Genomic DNA, 21,847 nt, shown 5'->3' on the forward strand with positions numbered 1-21,847 from the left:
CTACTTCTCGTTGTTGAAGCAAACTGGCATTGGGTGTCCTCGTCTCGCCAAATACTCACATTTAGACACAGAGCTGAGTTGCCGATTGAAGCGCTCACCGGCGCCCGCCTTCACCTAGTGCTTCAGTGCCTCCTGGCACACCTTTCCACAAAGCAAAGCCCCAAAAAGAACACACTGATCACGCAGCAAGTGCAGCGGGCCTACGTCCGACTGAAGCAGGTTTATGTTAAGGATCAGAATAATTACGAATTAAAACCAAGATTAACATGATTAAAAAAAGAAGAATGTTTTCACCCTGTCTGTAATTGTTTAGTTGCAATTAATTTGTTAATTGGACATAACATATTTGGATTACTGGGGCTGCATATAAAACATTATTTTAGAGAAAAAAACTATTGACTTTGCTTCTTCTTGAAGAGTTTCAACATCAGGCTTTAGTGTTTTTTCCCCCAATATGTTTGCCCAAAAATGTTAATAGAGAAAAATATATGAATGAAAATGATGATCAATGCAAATAATGTATGGAGAAATAAAATAAATAAATAACCATGACCCAAGTCCAAAAAAATATTTATTACATTACAGTATTGATTATTTAAATCCCATTCTGTCACATGTTAAAGAGTGCCCACCTGCTCATTGGTTTTCACCAATATGCACAAAAATTGGAAACATATCAGCGCAGAGTCCCCTCCTTTTTCCAGTTTCAAAAGTGACAAGGGATTCTTCATTCTACATGTGCATGACTTCTTGTTTTTCGTTACATTCCTTGAAGGAAACTTATTTTTAACTGTGATAGTTGTCCCATTTAACTATCACTAGATAGAGAATCTATTGCCATTCAGTGCACAATATCATTTGATGGACGGATTTTGGAAATGAACTTCAATGGCACCATTCAGTACACTTATAACACACACACAAACAAATCTCAATTTAATCTTTTTTTTCTCTGATCTGTTTTTTAAACTTCACCAAAACCAGACTTTCAAACTCCAACAAAAAAATCCAATAAAAATAAATTAATATACTGCGTATCTCTAGATAATTTCAGAATCCCAGATGCATCACCACTGAGAGGAAGTTGCAAAAAGCATTTAGTTGTGGCACTATAGAGAAGTGTAGATTGTGTGCTTGTAAATGCTGCAAGCACAGACATAAGGGACAAACTGTCTTTGCAGCAACATTGGCAAGTCAATTCCTGCTCATTCCTGTCAGTTCACACACTGCTCCATCAGTTGATTAATATCCTTCTCACATAATTCCACATTTTCCCATACTTCAACAACCATTAATAAGTTAATGTCAGTGCATATTGTTGAAGTAATTCTTCCATATAATAAGGGGTGCATTGTTAATACAACTATGTAACTGGTTTAAAAACAGAATTTTTCTTTTTCTTTTTACTGTGACAATAAGAAACCAAGTAAACTCAAAGCAACACCTTGCACCCAAAAATCCTGTCTTCTTTTGAACTATGTAATTATAGCTGCTAGACCAAAAGGAGCCAGAATACTTTAAACCCCTTGTGCCATTTGTCTCACAATGTTAACAATGTCCGATATGAGTCAGTTGTTTTCATGGAAAAAAAAAAAAAAGACCTCCAGTACCGGGTTTGTCACATCAGTTGAGTCCTTGGCATGGCATCCTGAAGGTGTCCTGGGTACCAACCAAAATTGTTCATGTATCCACCAGAGTGCACTGGTGTGACTTTAGAAGCCATGCTCATGTCCCATACTGTACTTGGAGAAGTGGAAGATTGGATTGGGATGGACCTGGGCTCTCCATCTGATCCACATGGCCCAGTCTTCATGATCTTCTTGTACTTTGATCTTTTGTTTTGGAACCATATTTTCACCTGAATGTCGGTAAAAAGAAAAAAAAAAAAGAAAATGAGTCACAATATCCTGGGACTTACCTTTCTATACCTTGAATGTGTAAATATCAGGGATGAGAAGAGATCTCGTACAGTGAGATTTTTGTGAGATTAGAACCCTGCACGATTTCTCATCCTCGAGCAGTACTAGATACATATTCTACATATTCTTTTGGTGCCTGTTTTTTTGTAGTTTTGTTTTTTCTTTTTCTGAAAATGCACTGCTTTTTAATGCTTTGAAAACATGCCGCCAAATGTGTTGAGAAGTCCAGCCAACTTCAAAATAAATCTAATATCAGACAACACAATATCGCCTTAGTATGCTTTTATTTTTGTTATTCCTGGAAGCATGTTACTATAATGGCTACTTGACGCTTTGACTGCACAAACTGTTGCTCTGGGAGTGAGTTGTGGGTAAAGACTCCAGATATAAACAACAGAATTTTGTTCTTGCAATCACGTTCGCCAATTCAGGGTACTAGAAAAACAACATAATTTTGCAGACATTTTATTGTACACCGCCTTTGCCAGCATTTAGCACTGCATGTACCATAAATTAGCTGCTAGCGAACAGCGTTCGATTGCTCCATGTGAGAACAGTTGGATTGCTTTTCAGTTGGATTGTTTTTTTGTTTAATAGATGTAAATGACTGAGGACCCTTGTGCATCATAAGCAGTGTTGGGAGTAATGCATTACAAAAGTAATGTAGTTACTCTAATGCATTACAAAAGTAATGTAATACAGTAATGCATTACATTTTGCTTGTAACGCGGTAGTGTAAGGCATTACACACACAAAACTAGTAGTATTTCACTCAGTTCAAATGACAGTAATGTGCGTTACAATGCATTATAAAATACAGCCCCCCCCCCTCAAAAAAATGCACGTAAACCCTTTTAAATTTATAATATTAAATGAAGCAATTGATAATATGATACAGTTCATTTGGTTGCCTTGAGATGGCACAGGTGTTGGCATGTTTCCTGTTTTAATTTGGTTTTGTGTTTAGGCACATTTCTCATTCACCGGCCACGCACACCTGTTCCTCATTGTCATAATAAAGTTTTTCAGGTTGGCCTATGCAGTAGGGCGACACCGGGTTATTCCTTTGCCACGCTCTTTTCTACTTTGTGATATCTCAAGTGTTCTCGTTCCGCGTTCAGCCTTCTCAAGACTCTTTTGGTTTGTAATTTGTTCTCTTTTGGATTTTCTAGTTGATGATTTCATTTGCTACTTTGTTCCAGTCGCTCTCCTGCTGACTCCGCTCCCTTATTGCTTCCTCTTCCCTGTTGACTCATTTGCCCAGATCTCCTCGTCTCACCTTGTGTTGGTACTCTGTGATTTAGTTTGTCCTTTACATTTTTGGACTATTTTTTTTTTTTTTTTGCACGCCTGGCGTTCGCTTTTTGTTAATAAACTCTCATTGACCCTCATCTCCTCGTGTGTCTGGTTGGGGTCCGCTCAGAATCCGTGGTTATTCTTAACAGATGTAATGATGGTATGTAGAGAACTTTGTTGTTTTATTTGTACATTTTTTGTTTACATTTCCAGAGATTTACAATGCCAAAGGAGCAATAACATTTATTTTGGGAACATTTTGAGCATGTAGTCTATTTTAAGGGCATTCCATTAGATGTGTAATGAGCGTAATAAGCTACATTTAGAATGACAAATCAATATTTCCATGTATGATGGTGAAAGTAATGCAATAGTAGTGTAATGCCTTTCACTTCAAATACAGTAATATTATAACGTAACTAATTACTTTGGAATGGCAGTAATAAGTAATAAATAATGCTTTACAGTTTTGAAGTAACTTGCCCAACACAGATCACTTTTGAACAAACCAGCCTGACTCAAATGTGTGTTCTGTGATTATGACTGTATTTCAATGACCACAAAGACCCCCCCCAAAAAAAAAAAACCCCCTCAGTTTTAAGAAAACAAAAGTTGATTATCAAACAAAATACAATAATTGGTTATTCACAGTTCAGTAGAAATGTGCTATTTGCTCTTCTGTGTTTACATTTGTTTTTCAACAAGCAAAAAAACAAAAGGTTTATTTATTTTTTTTAATTCAAATCCTAAAAGATGCAATATCAGGGGAAATACAGTATGCATTGGTTACTTTAAAGTCAGTATTTTTGTTTTCCTGTTGAAGAAAAGGATGGTAAAAGGTTGGTGGATGAGTGACTGTTGGTAAACACTGACTCTTTTTATGTTTACAGTTGCATGCCACATCATTAATATTGTTATACTATGCTCAGTAAGAAGATATAATTTTGAAAACTGCAAATTTATACTAGACATTACTTTATTTTACAAATTTTGCAAAAAAAACTCCTTGCACATTCTCGAGAAAAAAACATATTAAAATTCGTGTCTCATCCAATCACGAGTATTTTTTTATTTGTTTCAATAATTACCTTACACCTTAAATGACTGTTCTGTTCAAACTTCTGAGAATTAAGATTAAGCAAAGGTGAAATCCTGAGAGATGCATGTTAAAGGAAAAAAGGGGATTTTGACAATGAACATGAGAGCTAATTTCAAAGCAAGATAATTTAGTCTTTATAAAATGAGTTTGCCAGTGACAATAGTCAAATTAGTACAAAACGTATTACAATATACACCTAATGTGAAAAGGGCATGGCATTCAATTTAACTGTTGCAGGTTGCACAGCATAATTCTTTAAGTGAGGAGCATTATTAAAGAAAAATATGGCCGATTGATTACCATATTTTTTTCAGGAGTCTGATGGCTTTTGTCTTGTTAGGTCAGGAAAATTACAGTTAAATTACACATCAACTTGAAAGTCTCATTATTTCTTCAAGTGTTTCAATTGTTGCGGATTTGCTCATTTAAACCAGTGTAGTTTTTATGTGGAACTAATTGACAAGCAATCAACAAATTGCATATTTAAAGATCCAAATATTTAGAGATTTATCTCATGCAATCACTTTTCTGTGGTTAAATGATTTGTTTTTAATCTGTTTGTTAATAAATTCTGAACTTGATTGTAAATTGAGCAATTGAACAAATGACGCAGCAAAGTCTCTCAAGCTAGCTGGCAGATTAGCACAAACATGAATCTTGAATAATGCAGTCAGTGAAAACGATTGTGTCAAACAGGTTTGAACTATCTTCAAAGGGAGGTACAGTGATTGGAAACACACAAAAAAAAGACGTGTCTCAAAAGAAAGCAAATAAAAATGAGGAAAGCAAAATAAATATATTTGTTAATTGTAGCTCAGAAAGACATGTTCACAGTCATTAAAACTCCTTGTCACATTAACATTCCAATGAATGGGAAATTTGTAGGGTCTTGTAACTTTTCTGACACTTTATTTGTATTTTTTACATAAACAAATGAAAGCACTGACCCATCACTAGTATCAAAACGGAAGCCTCCCTTTCAGGATGTCAACCCCCATTAAAATCTAGTTTTCAGGATTTTGACAGCAACCGAGCTGAACTTTGCTTGCAGGAGAAACAATCACTAAGAGTAGTACATTGCCAATTATGGGTTGAAAGCCTAAAGTGAACTGGCAGAGCAACAGTAAATCTCACTTATGAACCCACGGGTCAATCAACAGCATGCTAATATGGCCTCAGTAAGAGGCGTTCTATTGTAATTATTGGTTAGGTATTCCACCAGCATCATGGAGATGACAGCTCCGTTTTGAGTTTGGCTAATGGCCCCCGACATTAAGGATGGTGAGTGCTTGAGAGACATGCCAAGTGCCAAAGTCTGTGTGGGTATGCTTGTGTAAAGTAGGCGTATGTGTTTGTATGTGCAAAGGTTGCACATTTACAATGAATAATATACAAGTACTTTATAACAATTAACATTAATTACTGACTTCTGCAAATAATAGAGAAAGAAATGAAGTTGAGATTATTAGAAGGACTAACAATAATTTCTTGAAATATTTGAGAAGGGAAAATGATTTTACTATTTGTTTCAATTCTCTTGAGAAATAAACTTGTTTAAATTTTTCAATCATGATTAAAATTAATGATTAAAAAGAGTCCTTCCCTGTTTCGTTTCTAGAATTCCATTGCCTCCCTGTCACTGTTTCCCCATGAGTTTGGTTTCTGTTTCAGGTCTTGTTTGTTACTTACCCTCAGTTTTGCTCTTGTTGGATTTACATTCATGTCACAAGAGCTAGCTTCAGCCGCCAGGGATCAGAGTGCCAAGGTCCCAGCCTCTGGCAGAATTAGTGGCTGATCTGAGTTGGGGCCGTAAGGTAGTTGGTGCCTCTTGTGGCAGCAATCCCTGAAGGGATGCCATCAAGCTGAAGAGGGAGTTCTATGTGGCATTTCTGTGGGACTCGAGAGGCAGCTGAGAGGTACCGACTGGCTAAGCGATGTGCGGCTTTGGCGGTTGTCGAGACAAAACCTCGGGTATGGGTGGAGTTCAGTGAGGCAATGGAAAATGACTTCCGAATGGCTGGAAGGAAATTCTGGTCCACCATCCGGCGTCTCAGGAGGGACACCGTCAACACTTTGTATAGTGGAGATAGGGCGCTGCTGACACTCGGGACATTGTGAACCAGTGGGCAGAATACTTCAAAGACCTCCTCAATTCCACCAACACATCTTCCCCTGTGGAAGCAGAGTCTGGAGGCTCTGAGGTGGGCACTCCCAACTCAAGGGCTGAAGTCACTCTTCATCTCCTTGGTGGCAAGGCCCTGGGTTTCTAAAGGCTCTGGATGTTGTAGGGCTGTCCTGGCTGAAACGCCTCTGCAAAATCACGTCATCAGGGACAGCACCACTGGATTGGCAGATTGGGGTGGTGGTCTCCCTTTTTAATCTGTATCAGTCTGTTGTGATGAAAAGGAAGCTGAGCCGAAGGGTGAAGCTCTCTATTTAATGTTCGATCTATGTTATTTCCCTCACCTATGGTAATAAGCTGTAGGTTGTGACGGAAAGAACAAGATCCCAGACACAAGCTTCCAAAATGGAGGGTATCTGGGTTCTCCCTCAGGTAGTGAGAAGGTCGGGGTCTAGGAGGGACTCAGCGTCGAACCGCTGCTCCTCTGTGTTGAGAGGAGCCAGTTGATGTGGTTTGGGCATCTGGTTGGGATGTGTCTCCGACGCCTCTGTAATGTGAAGTGTTCGGGCATGTCCCACCGGGAGAAGGCCTCAGGGACGACCCAGGACACGCTGGAGGGACTATGTCTCTCGGCTCGCCTGGCAATCTGGGGATCTGGATAAAGTAGTTGTGGAGAGGGAAGTCTGGGCTTCCCTGCTGAGGCCGCTGCCCCCGGATAAGCGTATGTAATGAATGGATGGAGAACTTGCATCTAAGTATTATTAAACCTTAATTTTTGAGCGCTTTCCTTGCATTTTTGGCTCTATCGTTCCCACACCCCTCACCAATATGCCACTCAATCATGATAAACACTAATTTAACTCAAAAGACTGTTACACTGTTTAAACAATAATATAATATCAAACAACTTATATTTGCCCATCAAATTAGAATAAATATACACAAGCCCCACTTTTGTGCAAAAAGAGAAACCGAAACCAGTCACGATGCATTCCTTCAACTCATGAAAATGTCCCAGTATACCCTTAATTTTAATCACAAATCTGTTAGAGTTTTCCATATCGTATCAAAAACATTAAGGGAAAGATTTTAATTTTTTATGGTAATCTTGTCAATTTGAGCTACACCCAACTTACATTTACTGTACCACTTTGTGCCAACAAAAGAGAAAAGCAAACAAGACTCATCTACATTTTCCAATGCAAACATCTTCAGTATTGTGATTGCGCGCGTGTGAAGGGAATCATATATTAGGTTGTTATCATTATGTGCTTATTTCATTGTTACCCATTTATGCAATCCTAGTTCATCTTGACCCTGTCCTTAGATAGAGCTGTTGACGCACGAAAGTGCGAGCCGGGACCTTGGCCCAGCTGCCGGTGGCGCGGTTAAATCTCTTCATAGGACTAAAAGTATCAACATTTGAGTGAAATAGCTAAGTTTTAAAGGCATCTTAAATTGATAAAGACCCCACTAATGACTGAAGGCCCACTTTGCAAGTGTGCGCTACCTGTGTCTGCGTCAATCCCAGTTTTGCAGCCAAGTCAGCCCTCTCAGGCAGAGCCAGGTACTGGGTTTGCTGGAAGCGCTGGTTGAGGGCCTGGAGCTGCAGACTCGAGTAAATGGTGCGAGGCTTTCGGATCTTCTTCCCGTTCCCATTGAGTCGTAGCTCTCCATTTTCTAATATTGGGGTGGGCTTTTCGCGATCTGGTTGAGGAATGGAGCGAGCAGCAAATGTCTCTAAAGGTTCTCAACACAGTCACATCACAGAAAAGCTACACTGGCTTGCATCAACCACACAACAAAAGCCGTGATAATGCTCTGCTTACAGACAATGACGCATTTTATTTTAGTTTTAAATTTGTCTATAGGGAGTTTAATTCCCTTATTTGCTGAATTTGTTTCTGTGTGTGCAAATGCATTATATTTAAATTAATTGTTCATTCGTGCCAACCATATTACAAAGAGGATTCCTTATTTTTCCAGTCGATGTTCACTCAGCCTGATCTTTGTTGTGACAAGTTAATCACCTGGAGTAGTTGGAGAGAACAACTAGATTGGAAAAAGAAGGAATTCTCTTTGTAATATGGTTGGCACGAATGATTCATATATATATATATATATATATATATATATATATATATATATATATATATATATATATATATATATGCGCAGTGAATAGCACGTCCGCCTCACAGTTCAAAGGTCCTGGTTCAAATCCACCTGGCTCCGGCCTTCCTGTGTGGAGCTTGCATGTTCTCCCTGAGCCCGCGTGGGTTCTCTGCGGGCACTCCGGCTTCCTCCCACTCCCCAAAAACATGCATGGCGCGTGATTGGTCGTTCGTCTCTGTGTGCCCTGTGATTGGCTGGCAACCAATTCAGGGTGTCCCCCGCCTACTGCTCGAAGCCAGCTGAGATAGGCGCCTGCAACCCCTGTGGGGATAAGCGGCTATAGAAAATGGATGGATATGCACATATATATGTATACGTACATACAGTGGACCCCCGTGTTACACCGTCTCTGGCTTATGTGTTTTTTTCATGTTGCGATATGGAATCATCCCCTCCTCATGGTATTTTCCTGGTTTTGCGACAGAAACAACTGCCATGACCCTAGGTGCTTGGCTGCATTTGTGTTGTTTTTTCTCCATCTGCAGGCGTTTTTAGGTAATTGCACTTATTTTCTGTTGCCATCAATGCTTCCATGCAACGCATCACATAAATTGCTGGTCTGCTATTGGTCGGTGTCTCCTCACGGAGATGGTGGTCTGCTATTGGTCGGCTTCACTCGGAATGGTAAAGCTTTGTTCTATCCCGAGTGGTTTCAAAACCGTATTTCTTGTGCATTTTACTGCTTAATTCAAACTTGAAAGGGTCCCAAGATTGCTAGTGATGTTAAAGAGAGAAGTAAGAAGATGATTTATATGGAAACAAAAGCTGGAGATATTCAAGAAATACGAAGCTAGCCTAGCCTAGGCTACCCTTTTTAGGGAATATGGGCATGACAGGTGCCACTCAAAGGTAAATAAATCCTTTCTATATTTTTTATTTATGATGTTTTCTGACTGAATACATGTATATTATATATACATAGTACTTACTATACTAGTTTGGTCCCAATTTTTAACATGTATGTACAATTTTGATGTTTTTACTTGGGGTTCTAAACGCATTACCTATTTAACATAGGTTTGGATTGGCCGCCAAAAGGTGAATTCGAGGAGCCCAACCGCGGAACGGATTAATTTCGTAACAAGGGGGCAAATGTGTGTGTGTGTGTGTGTACATATATATATATATATATATATATATATGTATGTATATATATATATATATATATATATATATATATATATATATATATATATATGTATACAGTGGGCCCCCGTGTTACGAACTTAATCCGTTCAGCGGCTAGGCTCGTAACTCGAACTGGTCGTATGACGGGCAATCCAAACCTATGTTAATTAGTGAATGCGTGTGCAAAAACCTTAGGTAAAAACATCACGACTTTATACACATATTAAAAATTAGTAACATAATCATACAGTTAAATTAAATAACATAAATATACAAAGGAAATACATTTACCTTTTACATTTACCTTTTACTTTTACATTTACAATTTACATTTACCTTTGGGGCGACGTGACTTGAGCTGGTGGTGGGTGGCGGCGGAGGGGAGCAGAGACGAACCCGCAGAATTCTTTTTTTTTTTTTTTCTTAAACCAGAACTTTTCTTAAACGAGATCATATCACCGGCAATTTCCTTCTCTTTAATCCATGATAGAAGAAGCCTCTCCATTTTGTTGTTGACCAAGGTCCGTCCCCTGACAAGGAAAGTCTTGCCCTTAGAAGACTTGCTTGCTTTCATAGCTTCCTTGTTATTGAGAATTGTAGCGATCGTCGAGCGGTTACGGCCATACTCACTAGCAAGGTTAACTATGCGTGCATCTCCTTCGTATTTTTTTATTATCTCGTGCTTCGTTTCTATTGTCATCATCCTCTTACTTCTTCCTTTACCGCCACTTGCAATTTTAGAAGCCATGTCTAACAGATAAAGTTTGCAAAGTCTTCACAACACACAGACCAACTCGTGCCATCAGGCTAGATGAGGGTGTTTGGCCAATAGCATATCGGCATTTCTGTGATTGACGTGACGCCGGCCAACAGCATATCGGCATCTCCGTGACTGAGACCGTGATTGTGACCTTAATCGACCAATAGCATATCGGTATTTCCGTGACATGCGAGAAAAAATGTTTTTGTTGATGCAGCAAAGCGAAAAAAATAGTGCGGACACACAGACCGGCATGTTGGATGGTTCGTAAGATGAAAGGTTTGTGCGTAAGAGGGGGACAAAAAAACGCTGCGGTCCACGTCGTGAGATTAAAAATACATAAAACAGGGGGTTCGTGAACCGGGGGCCCACTGTGTATATATTACAGTGATCCCTCGCTATATTACTGTTCATCTTTCACTGCATCGCTGCTTCAGGGATTTTTTACAGTGTGGATATTTTTCCAGTGCATTGTGCTTTGAATCCTGATTGGCTTAGGGGCTTTACTGTTATCTAGAAATAAAATATAACGCTGTACTGTATTGGTTTTTCACTTGTCAGTTTATTACAAAAGGCAAGAGGATCCAAAAGCTTGCTTTCGTCTCTCCTGTGTCTCTCCTGTAACCGCCCGTGTGAGCTCAGCTCAGCACACGCACACGTTACGAACGTGGTAGTAAGCACATTGATTGACAGCTTGGTCCCTGGGAGCCGATCACATGACTCGTAGGCGTGCCGAGAGCAAACGCACACACTATGTAGGCACACAGACAGCAACGGAGAAATTCAAAGCTTTGGAAATCTGACTTTTACCTAGATTTCTTTTGTAATAAATTGAAATTTCAAATGTATTGTTATAATATAAGAGGCTTCACTTCAATTCGATGTACGGGAATATCCGTTTATAAAAATCTTCTTGCTCACAAAAAGAAAGAGTGCCAACAACTACTCATAATATTGTTCTTCTCTTGGAGGAAGACTCTTATGCCTTCAGTAGAAACAGACACTAAAGCTGAGAGGAGTCAGGATGAAGAGACACAGTTGGAACTGTGAAATAAGTTAATGACATTGTTTCCAACCTTGTATCACTATATTAAAATTATTGTTTTAAACAAATTTTGTGCTTTAAAACAGGTTTTGATTTTTGGTTTTATTCTATAGTTCAGTATCGTGTTGTAAAATAAAAAAATAAAAAGCTGACTACTTCAATGGTTTCACTTTGTGCATGTTACTTTTGGAACGTAACCCCCGCGGTAAACGAAGGCTCACTATATATACATACATATGCATATATATATATATATATATATATATATATATATATATATATATATATATATATATATATATATATAAAATATATATATATATATATATATATATATATATATATATATATATATATATATATACACACATATATGTGTGTGTGTGCGTGTGTGTGCGTGTGTGTGTGTGTGTGTGTGTGTGTGTGTGTGTGTGTGTGTGTGTTTAATAATCAGTCAGTCAGTCAAATTATCTTCAGGGTCTGTGTCCTGACTGCAAGTGAAATAATTTAGTAATGAATTCAACCAGTTCCATATATTAATAAAAAAATAATAAATTTTCAAATCTGTCAAAATGTGTTTTGTGTCTACAATTGCTTGCTAACGAGGCGATGAAACCAGCAAAACAAAAATGAAATTTTATTTTATAATGCTGTTCTTTGATTCAATAATTGGTAGCAACCTGGTTGGGGGGAATTGACCCATGCAGTTTTGTTCTTTTGTATCCTTCAGCATGGCTGAAACATAACAAACATACTTGTTGTCAAATTGAATTTGTTGGTTAATAAAAAGGGCACCTAAATTCAGCTTAAATGATTGTTGTTTTGTTTCCGAAAACATTTTCATATAGGGTCCTTGGAAATCATGCTCTCTTTAAGTATGCTGTTATATTTGTGCCACAATTGGGAGCGCGTAAAAAAAAAAAAAAAATGAGCGCAGAAAATAAAACTCAGCGAGTGAAAACAGATTTTAAGCACAGAAAAAAAACTATTGAGCGAGCACTAAGAGTCTGAGCGAGCGCCGATGGATTTTGAGCATGGAAAAAAAAAGTTGCTCGCTCAAAATTCCTTTTTGCTCGCTCGCGATAGCCCTCTCTCGCTCAACATCTCGCTCTCGCTCACGATACTCCTCCCTCCCTCGCTCAACATCGCGTTCGCTCAACATCGAGCTCTCGCTTGCTCGAGTCGTCCTCTGCGTACGCTCAGTTCTGCTCACACACTACGTTTGTGCCACAAATATAGCCAATCAGAACTTGTAAAAGCACATTCATTGACAGCTTGGTATCCAATGAGATTGCTTGTTGTGTTCACCCGGAACGAGCAAACTGGAGTGCGTCAACACGGAGTTGGGCAGGCGAAGGTAGACTTCTTTGGAAACAATGTTTGGGCATTACTTTCAATATCATTAGTACTGCGCCATCGTATCATTTGACAGAACTACTGTCACGTTCTATCAGTTTTTGTTGGGGCTTTTAGGGTTGTGTAGTTTCAGTTATAGGTTCTCTGTGTTTTCCCCGCGTCTGTCGTCACTGTAATTAACCTCACCTGTCACCCGTGTGTTCCAACCTAGTGTTTCCACCAGTTTTCCCCGCCCCCTGTTGTTCCCTGGTGTCTTGCGTCTTAATTAGTTCTGTTAGTATTTAAGCCCTAGTGTTTTGCCCCGTCCCTTGTCGGGTCATTGTACGTCTTCCCCCCGCTGTCTTGTCTCGCACTGCCCTGATCCCATCCTTCCCGGGTCATTATACGTCTTCCCCCCGCTGTCTTGTCTCGCGTTGCCCTGATCCCATCCTTCCCGTGCTGCCTCCCGTTCCTTGTTGCCCCAGTAAGTTTGAGTTTAGCGTTTTTGTTTGTACTTTGTATTTTTTGGTTCTTTCAACCCTGCCTTCGTTTGCCATTAAATTAACCTCATATGAGCCTTACCCCAGTCTGTCCTGCATTTTTTTGGTTCCACTTTTCCCACGTCCCGCACCTCCCCAAGCCGCCATGCCCAATCATGACAACGACCTTGTTAGTGTTTGTACTTTGATAAGCCCACCTCCTCCCACCTAAGTCGATATGAGCACTCTTGTTTGCTCGTTCAGGGTGAAGACAACAAGCAATCTCTCTTTTCAATACTTTTTCCTGGGCAAAAAAAATCAGTTTTTGCTCGCTCGGTTTTATTTTCAATTTTTTTTTTTTGCCCGCATGCAACTGTGGCACAAATATAAAGCCATATATAAGGGGTCCCTGAGTGCAAAAAGTTGACAAGTCTAGTGGATCATTTTGAAAGTATAAAGCTGTACAGCGTGAACGGGTCTCAAAATGATATCCTGTTCAGTTGAGGTTGTGGGCCACCGCTGTGCGTGTTTCTCATTCGAGCATAGTGTTTCAATGCGGTCCATTACTTTGATATTCAGATTTTTGTAGTGGCTAAAATGGGACCTGTATTCAACAGGATCAACGCATCTGTTAATAAAACCGTGTGCCTAGACTTATAAAACGTGAAAATCAAATCGGACTCCTTTAAAAAGGACGACGCCTGCACCTTTGTCCTCCAGTCTGGTGTGGGCCAGCCCGCCGCCGTGCCCTCCGCGCGGGTAGGATAGGTAGGACCCGGCTTGGTGCGCGCTCACCGGGCTGTGATAGGACGGGTACCCGAGAGGACGGCCGTAGGAAGGCGCCGAAGTCTGGAACGGGCTGTCGTGCTGAGCGGCTGGAGCGTGCAGACTGTGGAACTGGTAATGGTTGTGAGGTAATCCTGGTGATGATTGTTGGTGTCCAGGGTAGCTGTGGCCGCCGCATTCCAAAAAGGCCGATTTGGAAGGATCCGTGGAGACCAAAGTGTCCGCCAATGAACTCATAGTCATCATTGGAATGCAGCTAAAAGCATTGGCTTGCCATAATAAATCGAGTGGAAAATAAATCACAATGATTTGTAGAAATAAATGCTGTATTAAACAGTGCGCATAGTCTTTGCCAATGGTAACAAACTAGAACACGTGGGTCCAAGCGGCACCGAACTCCGAACTGGTAAAATATGCCTATGTTAAGAGGGAAAAAAAATTTGAATGCTTTAAAAAAATAGCCTCCCAAACATCTATTTTTGTCCCAAGTGACATACGTATGGTTGTAATATTTTCCGGTCCCGCTGCTCGCATGCGTGTGTGTCAAGGTAAAATGTGTCAGTGAGTCTGCAGCTGCAAGTGTCCGCCTCAACTTGACTTTTCACACGCCGCACGTTCATTGGCTCTCAAGGGAAGGTGCACAACAACAATCACTCAAGTGCAAAAGTGTCTCCACTTGCTCGTGGCGCCATGCGTGCACTTTGGAAATAGTGCAAATATCAATAATACAAACGTACTGAGGTTTGACTCAAACTGTCTTTATCGGGTAATTATCCACATCAATCACAATTTTTTTTTCTCATTTCAAAAATGCGCAATAATTTTGATGTGGAAAAACAAACAAACATCTCAATCAATTGGATATGACAATTAAGAGTGTGGTTACAGGCTACTTGTGCAGGCCGGTATGAATTTGGTATGGGCCCAACAAAATGCATCAGCAAATCTTTTCAAAATATATTTTGATACATCACATCAATAGTAGAGCCAATATAGATTTTTTTTTTTTTTTTTTGAGGGGGGGGAGATTTATTTTTGTCCAAAACAGACATACACATTCACGCAAGTGCCGCGCGCACACACACACACACGCACGCTATTGCATTACATTATAAATAAAAAGTGATGATATTAATTTGGATAACATTTTAAAATAAAAGAATCAAAGCAAAGCAAAAAAACTGTAGCTATCGGAAATGGAGCAAAATACAAATGGCAAATAAGAGCTCTTTTTAACCATTGCCTATGTGTCTTCATCTTACAGAAAATCGTTCTTTTAAAATTGCATAATAGTTTTTTTCCCCCCAAACTTTATCCAATGGTATTTGTATTGTTGGATAACGAAAACTTGGAATGTGCGTGTGAGCGTGCCTATAGCCAAAGGAACAGGTATTTTATTTTTCAATTTTTCTATCTTAGACACTCAGGATGACCGTATGTTTTCAGTTGTCATTTCTAATAGCGAAAATGAAAGACTAACACATTAAAAGTGGCAGGGAGACATTATGGGCCGTTTCTTTCTTGTTTGTTCTTGTTTGATCCAAACAATTGCACATCTGACTGGGCTATGCTTTCATCTTCTTCCAACATTCCGTTCTTTACTGACAACGGGACACACCCTTCTTGCTGTGTCAAAGCTATGGGATTTAGTGGCAGTCTACTTTTGCTTTTCTCACTTTTTCATGGCATGGTGGACAAGGTCAGCTGCAGGACTGTGATGTGCGACAGACTTCCAAAGGTCATTTGGAATTAATTAAACGCTTCAGCTGGTTAATTCTCAAAAAGGTTCCGTCTGTTTCCACAGCATTTTGTCGAAATATTTCAATTAAAAATTTAGACAAAGTAGTAAAATTGTCTTATAAGCCAAAACCCACCAATTTGTCAAGCTACACTTGCCTTCATTGTGAAACAGGACGAGTTGGGGATCAAATTTAAGTGTCTTAAAAATATATTTTGGTCATAAAAAATGGGAATTCAAACAATGCAGGATGAGATTTGTCATATTCAACATTTTTTTTCAGAGTGCAGAACACAAGTTTGCTTTTCTGGTGGTTGATCAGAGCATAACACAATTAACTAAACAAAACCACTAAATAAATCCTACAAAAATTATGACTCACTTATTCTACTTTCATGCTTACCTTCTCTTTTTCTCTTCACCCCTCTGGAAAAATGTTTCACCTGTGATCAAGTGCTTACTTCATTCAGATTGAAATGGTAACAATTAACCGCTGAAGTGTTTGGCCAGGCATATTTTGCATGGCTCAGAGGATTTGAATAGTATTGTGTTGAAATGGCAAAGGTTATGCAGAGCTGTGTTCACTTTGTATTTCGATAATACAAAAGGACTATTGCAAAATATGTGTAAACCAGCAAATTAGACTTCGGGTGAGCAGAGGTTTTGCTCTCTGTGTGTTAGTTAAACTAATTGTGCTGTGCAAGTCAATTTAGTGTGTTAATTGAAAAATATATTGTGAAGGGTGGGGGGGGGCAGTAGCACAGTCTATGTTAGTGATAAGACGTCTTGCTCGTTAAATGGCGACGTTAATTCAGGGCCATGTAGGGGTGGTACAAAGTTGGGTCAAGGTGACAAAATGGGTGTTATGTTATGGGTCCTTATTTAAGACTCTTCATTGGGTTTGTTTTTAACCAAAAAGTTCAGTGATCAATGTTATACTCATGGGGCGCTTGGTGGAAGAATGATTCCCATGTCCTCCTCACATTTCAGAGTCCAGAGTCCAATTCCAGCCCACTGAAGCCTTCCTGTGTGGAGTTTTCATGTACTCCCTGAGCCCGCGTGGGTTCTGCGTGATGGATTTGTTCGTCCCTATGTGACCTGCAATTGGCTGGCAACCAGTTCAGGGCATCCACCGCTTACTGCCCGACAACAGCTGGGATAGGCACTAGCAAGCCAGCGACCCAAGTGAGGATAAGCGGCTAAAGAAAATGGATGGATGGATGTGGTGTATTTGTTGTATTTTGTGCTGTAATGCTACCTGTAGTTTGTCACGCAATGCATGGGTAAGCCGTCTCTGGGTGGTGGTGTACCACTTGTTACGACTATATGCTATGCTAATAAAGAGTTAACACACAACATATAATTGTTTTAGTAAGTAGCAAAGAAGAGTGAAAGATGTAACAAAAAGTGGTGACGAGGATGACGGACGAGAGTTTGTTTTTTGTTCGCGAAAGAGAGACATTTAACTAGGAGCCTTGAAATGGCTGGAGTTATTGGCTTTATCGGTCCCTTTGATGAGACCGCCGAGCAATGGAGCTTGTACACTGAACGCATTGAGTATTTTGTTGTAGCTAATGGAATAGCAGATGAAAATTACCGGTTGTATCCACTTTTCTAAGTGTGATGTGTCCCAAGTCGTTTAACCTGCTACGTAACTTGTTACAGCTGACCAAGCCAGAATCTGAAAGCTAAGAGGAAATTGTGGTTACACTAACTCGACATTTTTCACTCAATCCTTTGATGATAGAAGAAAGATTCAAGTTTCACAAACGAGACTAGGAAGAGGGTGAGTGTGATCATGTTACCATTGCAGCATTGTGGAGTTTAGCTAAACACTGTGAATTCAAAGATGCTTTAAATGACACTTTGAGATACAGGATTTTGTGTGGATTAAGACATGAAGCAGCACAGTTAAAATTGCTCTCAGAAAGTGACTTGACTCTAGAGTGAGTGGCTGAAGACAATCCAACTTGATGGCAAGCAGTAAGCTGTCACATGGTTCATTTCAGCTACAGGCCATACTGGAAAGTACCGGGAAGCAGGGACTCAAACCAGGAAGTAAGCCAATGTTCATGAAGGACAGGCCAGTCCAATGGCCATTTTAATGGCCATATGCCATTAGGACTAAAGTAGAAATTGATTTGAAGGTTCTGGTCAAAAATTGAGTTTTGGAACCTATAACAACCTGTGAATGGACCACACCCATAGTCCCTGGACTGAAAAAGTATGGAGGGATTCCGACTTGTGGAAATTTTAAGATAACACCAAATCCTGTTCTACAAACTGAGCAGTATCCCCTACCACTAATTGATGACTTATTTGCTGGCTTGAGGAGGGGACATAAGATAGATCTCAACCAAGCTTACCAACAAATGCATGTTGAAGAACAGTCACATGACCTGCTGACGATACACACATAAAGGACTTTTCAGATAATGGTGCCTGCCATTTGGCATTACATCGGCTCCGGCGCTATTTCAGCGAGTTTTCTGGGCAATATTCTATGTACAGGAGCAGATGATGACAAGCATCTGCACAACTTGGACACAACTCTTCAGAGACTGAAAGAGTATAAACTCAGAATCAAAAAGGCCAAATGAGAGTTTTTTTTCAGTCTGTGGAATTTTTGGGTCATCAAAAATCAAAGCCATTGTAGATGCACTGCTACCGCTACAGTAGATGTCAGCCAGTTGATGTCTTTCTCAGGACTATTGAATTATTATGGATGTTTCATACCAAACTTGGTGTCACTACTGAAACCTTCACTAGTAAGAGACACTGAAAAAAAGTTAGTTGAATTATTACTGACCCAGGTTCACGGGGCAGAATAATCCCCATGCATACAGTCAAGGCTTGAGGTAGTCTACTTTCATTCCTAAATTAGCATAAACAAAAAATGAATGTGGTTAACTGAATGTATGTAGGACATTTATTGTAAGAGGAGAGGAGGTGGTGTTTTTGACGTATTTTGAGCTGTAACGCAACCCGAAGTTTGTCACACAATGTACAGTAGTGCTATGCTAATAAAGAGTTAACCCTACGCCATAGTCCGGAGTATAATTGTTATATTAGGGAGCAAAGAAGAGTGAAAGATATAACAATGGATGTTATAGTCATAAACTAGACATAGTGAATGGGATACATTGCAATTCATGTAGTACTTAGGTAGTGGAACAGTTTTTTAATTTTCTAAAGTATTCAAAGCAGTACTAATTATGTCATTGAAGGCAGTACATTAGGCATGTTGGTAATTGTGCCATATATTGCTTCATGTTGGCATATGGAAAGAGTTTTGGAAACTACTGAAAGATGTTGAATCTTGTTTTTAAATTTGGCAATATGATGGATGGGTGCACTTCTGGAGTTATTTACGTGCATGACTGCATCGTGTTATCTTTTTGATGTGAGAGAAATAAGAATATGGGCTTGTTTTTTGTTTTGTTTTTGTTTTTTTTTTGTTTTTTTTTTGGGGGGGGGTGTCAAACTCAATCACACAAATGGACAAAACACAAAGAATGCTTTGGGTCAAGTGGCCATGACACACATGATGGAGACAAGGGTAATTTCTTGCTGTTCTATGCAGCTTTTAGATCAAATTGTTGCAGACTGGTTTTATCTGCTTCCTTGTATTTGGGTCCCCAAAGCCATACTTAACAGTGACACTTCATGGTGCAAGAGAAAATTCTGAAAATTCCTGGTGAAAAATAACACAACTGGTTTATTACAAGAAATTATTTGATTTTCAGCAATTTTAGTTTGGCCTGATAAGAGCTTACATGGTAGTATGTTCAAAAAGTGACATGTCCATAACTAGAAGACCTTTGGAATTGAATATCAGATTGGTATGTCTGTTTGCATGAGAACACACATGGAAATCCCTCTTTTTGTAACTATTGTCAATATTATCATGCATTTTATCTTACCATACTTTTATATTGTATTTTTGCTTGACCATTCATTGGCCATTGATAGAAACGATAATAGTAAAGTTAAATTGTGGTGATCCTTTCTGTCTTCCCCTGGTGGGGCTGTCAGGACAGGCCGGTCCCTGTGTAAGGGGCAGAACCACCGGCTGCGCACATTAGGCAGGGTGGCGATGTTGGATTATTCTTAGAACATCCGTCAGTTTATCAACATTTTCCATGCATCTCGGGTTTTCCGATTTGTTTATTTTTTATATTTATCCTTGTTTCCCTTAGTTGTCCGTGAGTACTCAGCGTATTTTTGTTGTTGTTACTATACCTATTCAAGGTTTTTTTTTTTTCTCCGCGCGCTTTCCTTTGCTACTTTTAACCGATACTGTTTAGACGGTGTTGCCCTATTGGTTCTGCCCCTCTAGTTGTTTGTTTCACACATGATCTATTCGCATTGGGGCTTTTATTCAATGTCGCTTTTTGTTCTCCATTGGGCCCCTCTTGTGTTTTTTTGCTATTACTTTTTAATCCCAGTCGCGTGTTATGTGCTCTTTTTATTATTAAACTTGTTCCTTATTTGATACTTTGTGTTGGGTCCAATCACTTCAATTATAGCCGGTGTTGCAGAGCTTCACAGAATAATTTTACCATTAATTATGGACCCTTCTGACACTGAACGTCTCCATATCGCACAAGTGAGTCAGGGACGGTTGGTGGGGCATCATGAGCGCTCCTTAAAAAACCTCCTGGAAGCCGTGTCCGTGCTAACCGATAAAGTCCTGGACCTGACCACTCCTGTGGAGCGCACCTATGAAACGAGAAGGCTCAATCTGCAATCCCCCATTGCTGATTCCTTGTTTCCGTCAGCAACCATAAGCACCGCCTATAGGGAACTAGCCATCCCTCACCCTTCCCGTTTTACTGGCGAGATTGGCCTTTGCGCTCAATTCATTCATCAATGCTCTTTGGTCAATTCTTGTGACCGCCCTAAGGTAGCAGCTCACTGGGCGATGGCCGTGAGTCAGGCCATCATTTTTTTTTCTTTGGTGCCTATATTTCTTAAAAGTTCTGGACCGTTTTTTTTCATTACTCGCTATTGGTCCGGTAGGCAGGTAAGCATCTCCTACACCTTAAGCAAGGGTAATCTACAGTGGGCGATTACTCCCTCTCTTTCCGTATATTGGTGGCCAAGAGTGGTTTTAACGAAACCGCACAATGTGGCATTTTCCGCCGGGGACTAAGCCCCCACATTAAAGACGAATTAGAAGGCTATGATGAGACTAAGACCTTGGAGGAACTGATAAGTTTAGCCATTAGGCTTGATAACAGCCTACGGGAGTGTGAGAGAGTGTGAATGTGAATGCTCACCTGCGGGTGTCCCCAAGTAGGCAGGAGAATACAGTTGCTCCAGTCCTAGACACACTACAGCCAACTATGCCTCTACTGTGCGGCATAAGATTGTCGACTGTTGCAAACAACTGGCCAGGCAGACACCGCAGATACCTGCCTCTGAAGTGACCGGACTAGCCCATAAGCCCAGTTTCTACTGTGAGTGCCCGTAGCTCGCAAACTGTACCCATGCACTGCCAGAGAACGTCACCGTAAACAGGCTGGAGGTAACCGGTTACAATTCCTGCAACTCAAACCAGGTGGCCATTATGGTTCTCGTGGACTCGGGGCAGACAACTTCATTGATTATTCGGTTGCAAAGGCATTGTGCTGTTCTGTGACCAGTGCGCCGTGTCCTAAGCAAGTTAATGATCTAGATGGTCACCCCGGTGGTAACATAGCAAACATCTACATTGTCATTACTCCTGTCAGGCAACCACCAGGAGAAAATCAAGTTTTTGGTCATGCCAACGTGTCGAGCTCCAATTGTTTTGGGTCTGCTGTGGTTGAAATGGCATAACCCAAATATTGATTGGAAAAACACGATATTGTTAATTGGAGTCCTCACTGTCGCGCCAATTGTCTGAAGGCGGTGAGCCTAACCCTACTGAACGTCAACCGGGATTAAACAGAGGAGACTAACCTAGATCAGGTTCTAGCTG

At 40.1% G+C, this 21,847-nt stretch overlaps 1 protein-coding gene and 1 long non-coding RNA gene across 2 annotated transcripts in view; one reads left to right on the forward strand and one right to left on the reverse strand.

Moving 5' to 3' along the window:
• Positions 1-21,847, forward strand: part of LOC148410135 (uncharacterized) — a 50,621-nt gene that overhangs the window by 10,995 nt on the left and 17,779 nt on the right. The window lies entirely within an intron of this gene.
• On the reverse strand, positions 653-14,431 carry LOC148410136 (homeobox protein Dlx4b-like). The gene is made up of 3 exons (XM_088437308.1): positions 14,066-14,431; positions 7,947-8,143; positions 653-1,858 (listed from the first exon to the last, which is right to left on the reverse strand). The coding sequence occupies exons 1-3, from the start codon at positions 14,388-14,390 to the stop codon at positions 1,619-1,621; spliced, it is 762 nt and encodes a 253-aa protein (XP_088293434.1). The 5' UTR covers positions 14,391-14,431; the 3' UTR covers positions 653-1,618.

Source organism: Hippichthys cyanospilos, chromosome 16 (genome assembly GCF_059441005.1).
Source record: "Hippichthys cyanospilos isolate Australia breed blue-spotted pipefish chromosome 16, RoL_Hcya_1.0, whole genome shotgun sequence".
Classification (NCBI taxonomy): domain Eukaryota; kingdom Metazoa; phylum Chordata; class Actinopteri; order Syngnathiformes; family Syngnathidae; genus Hippichthys; species Hippichthys cyanospilos.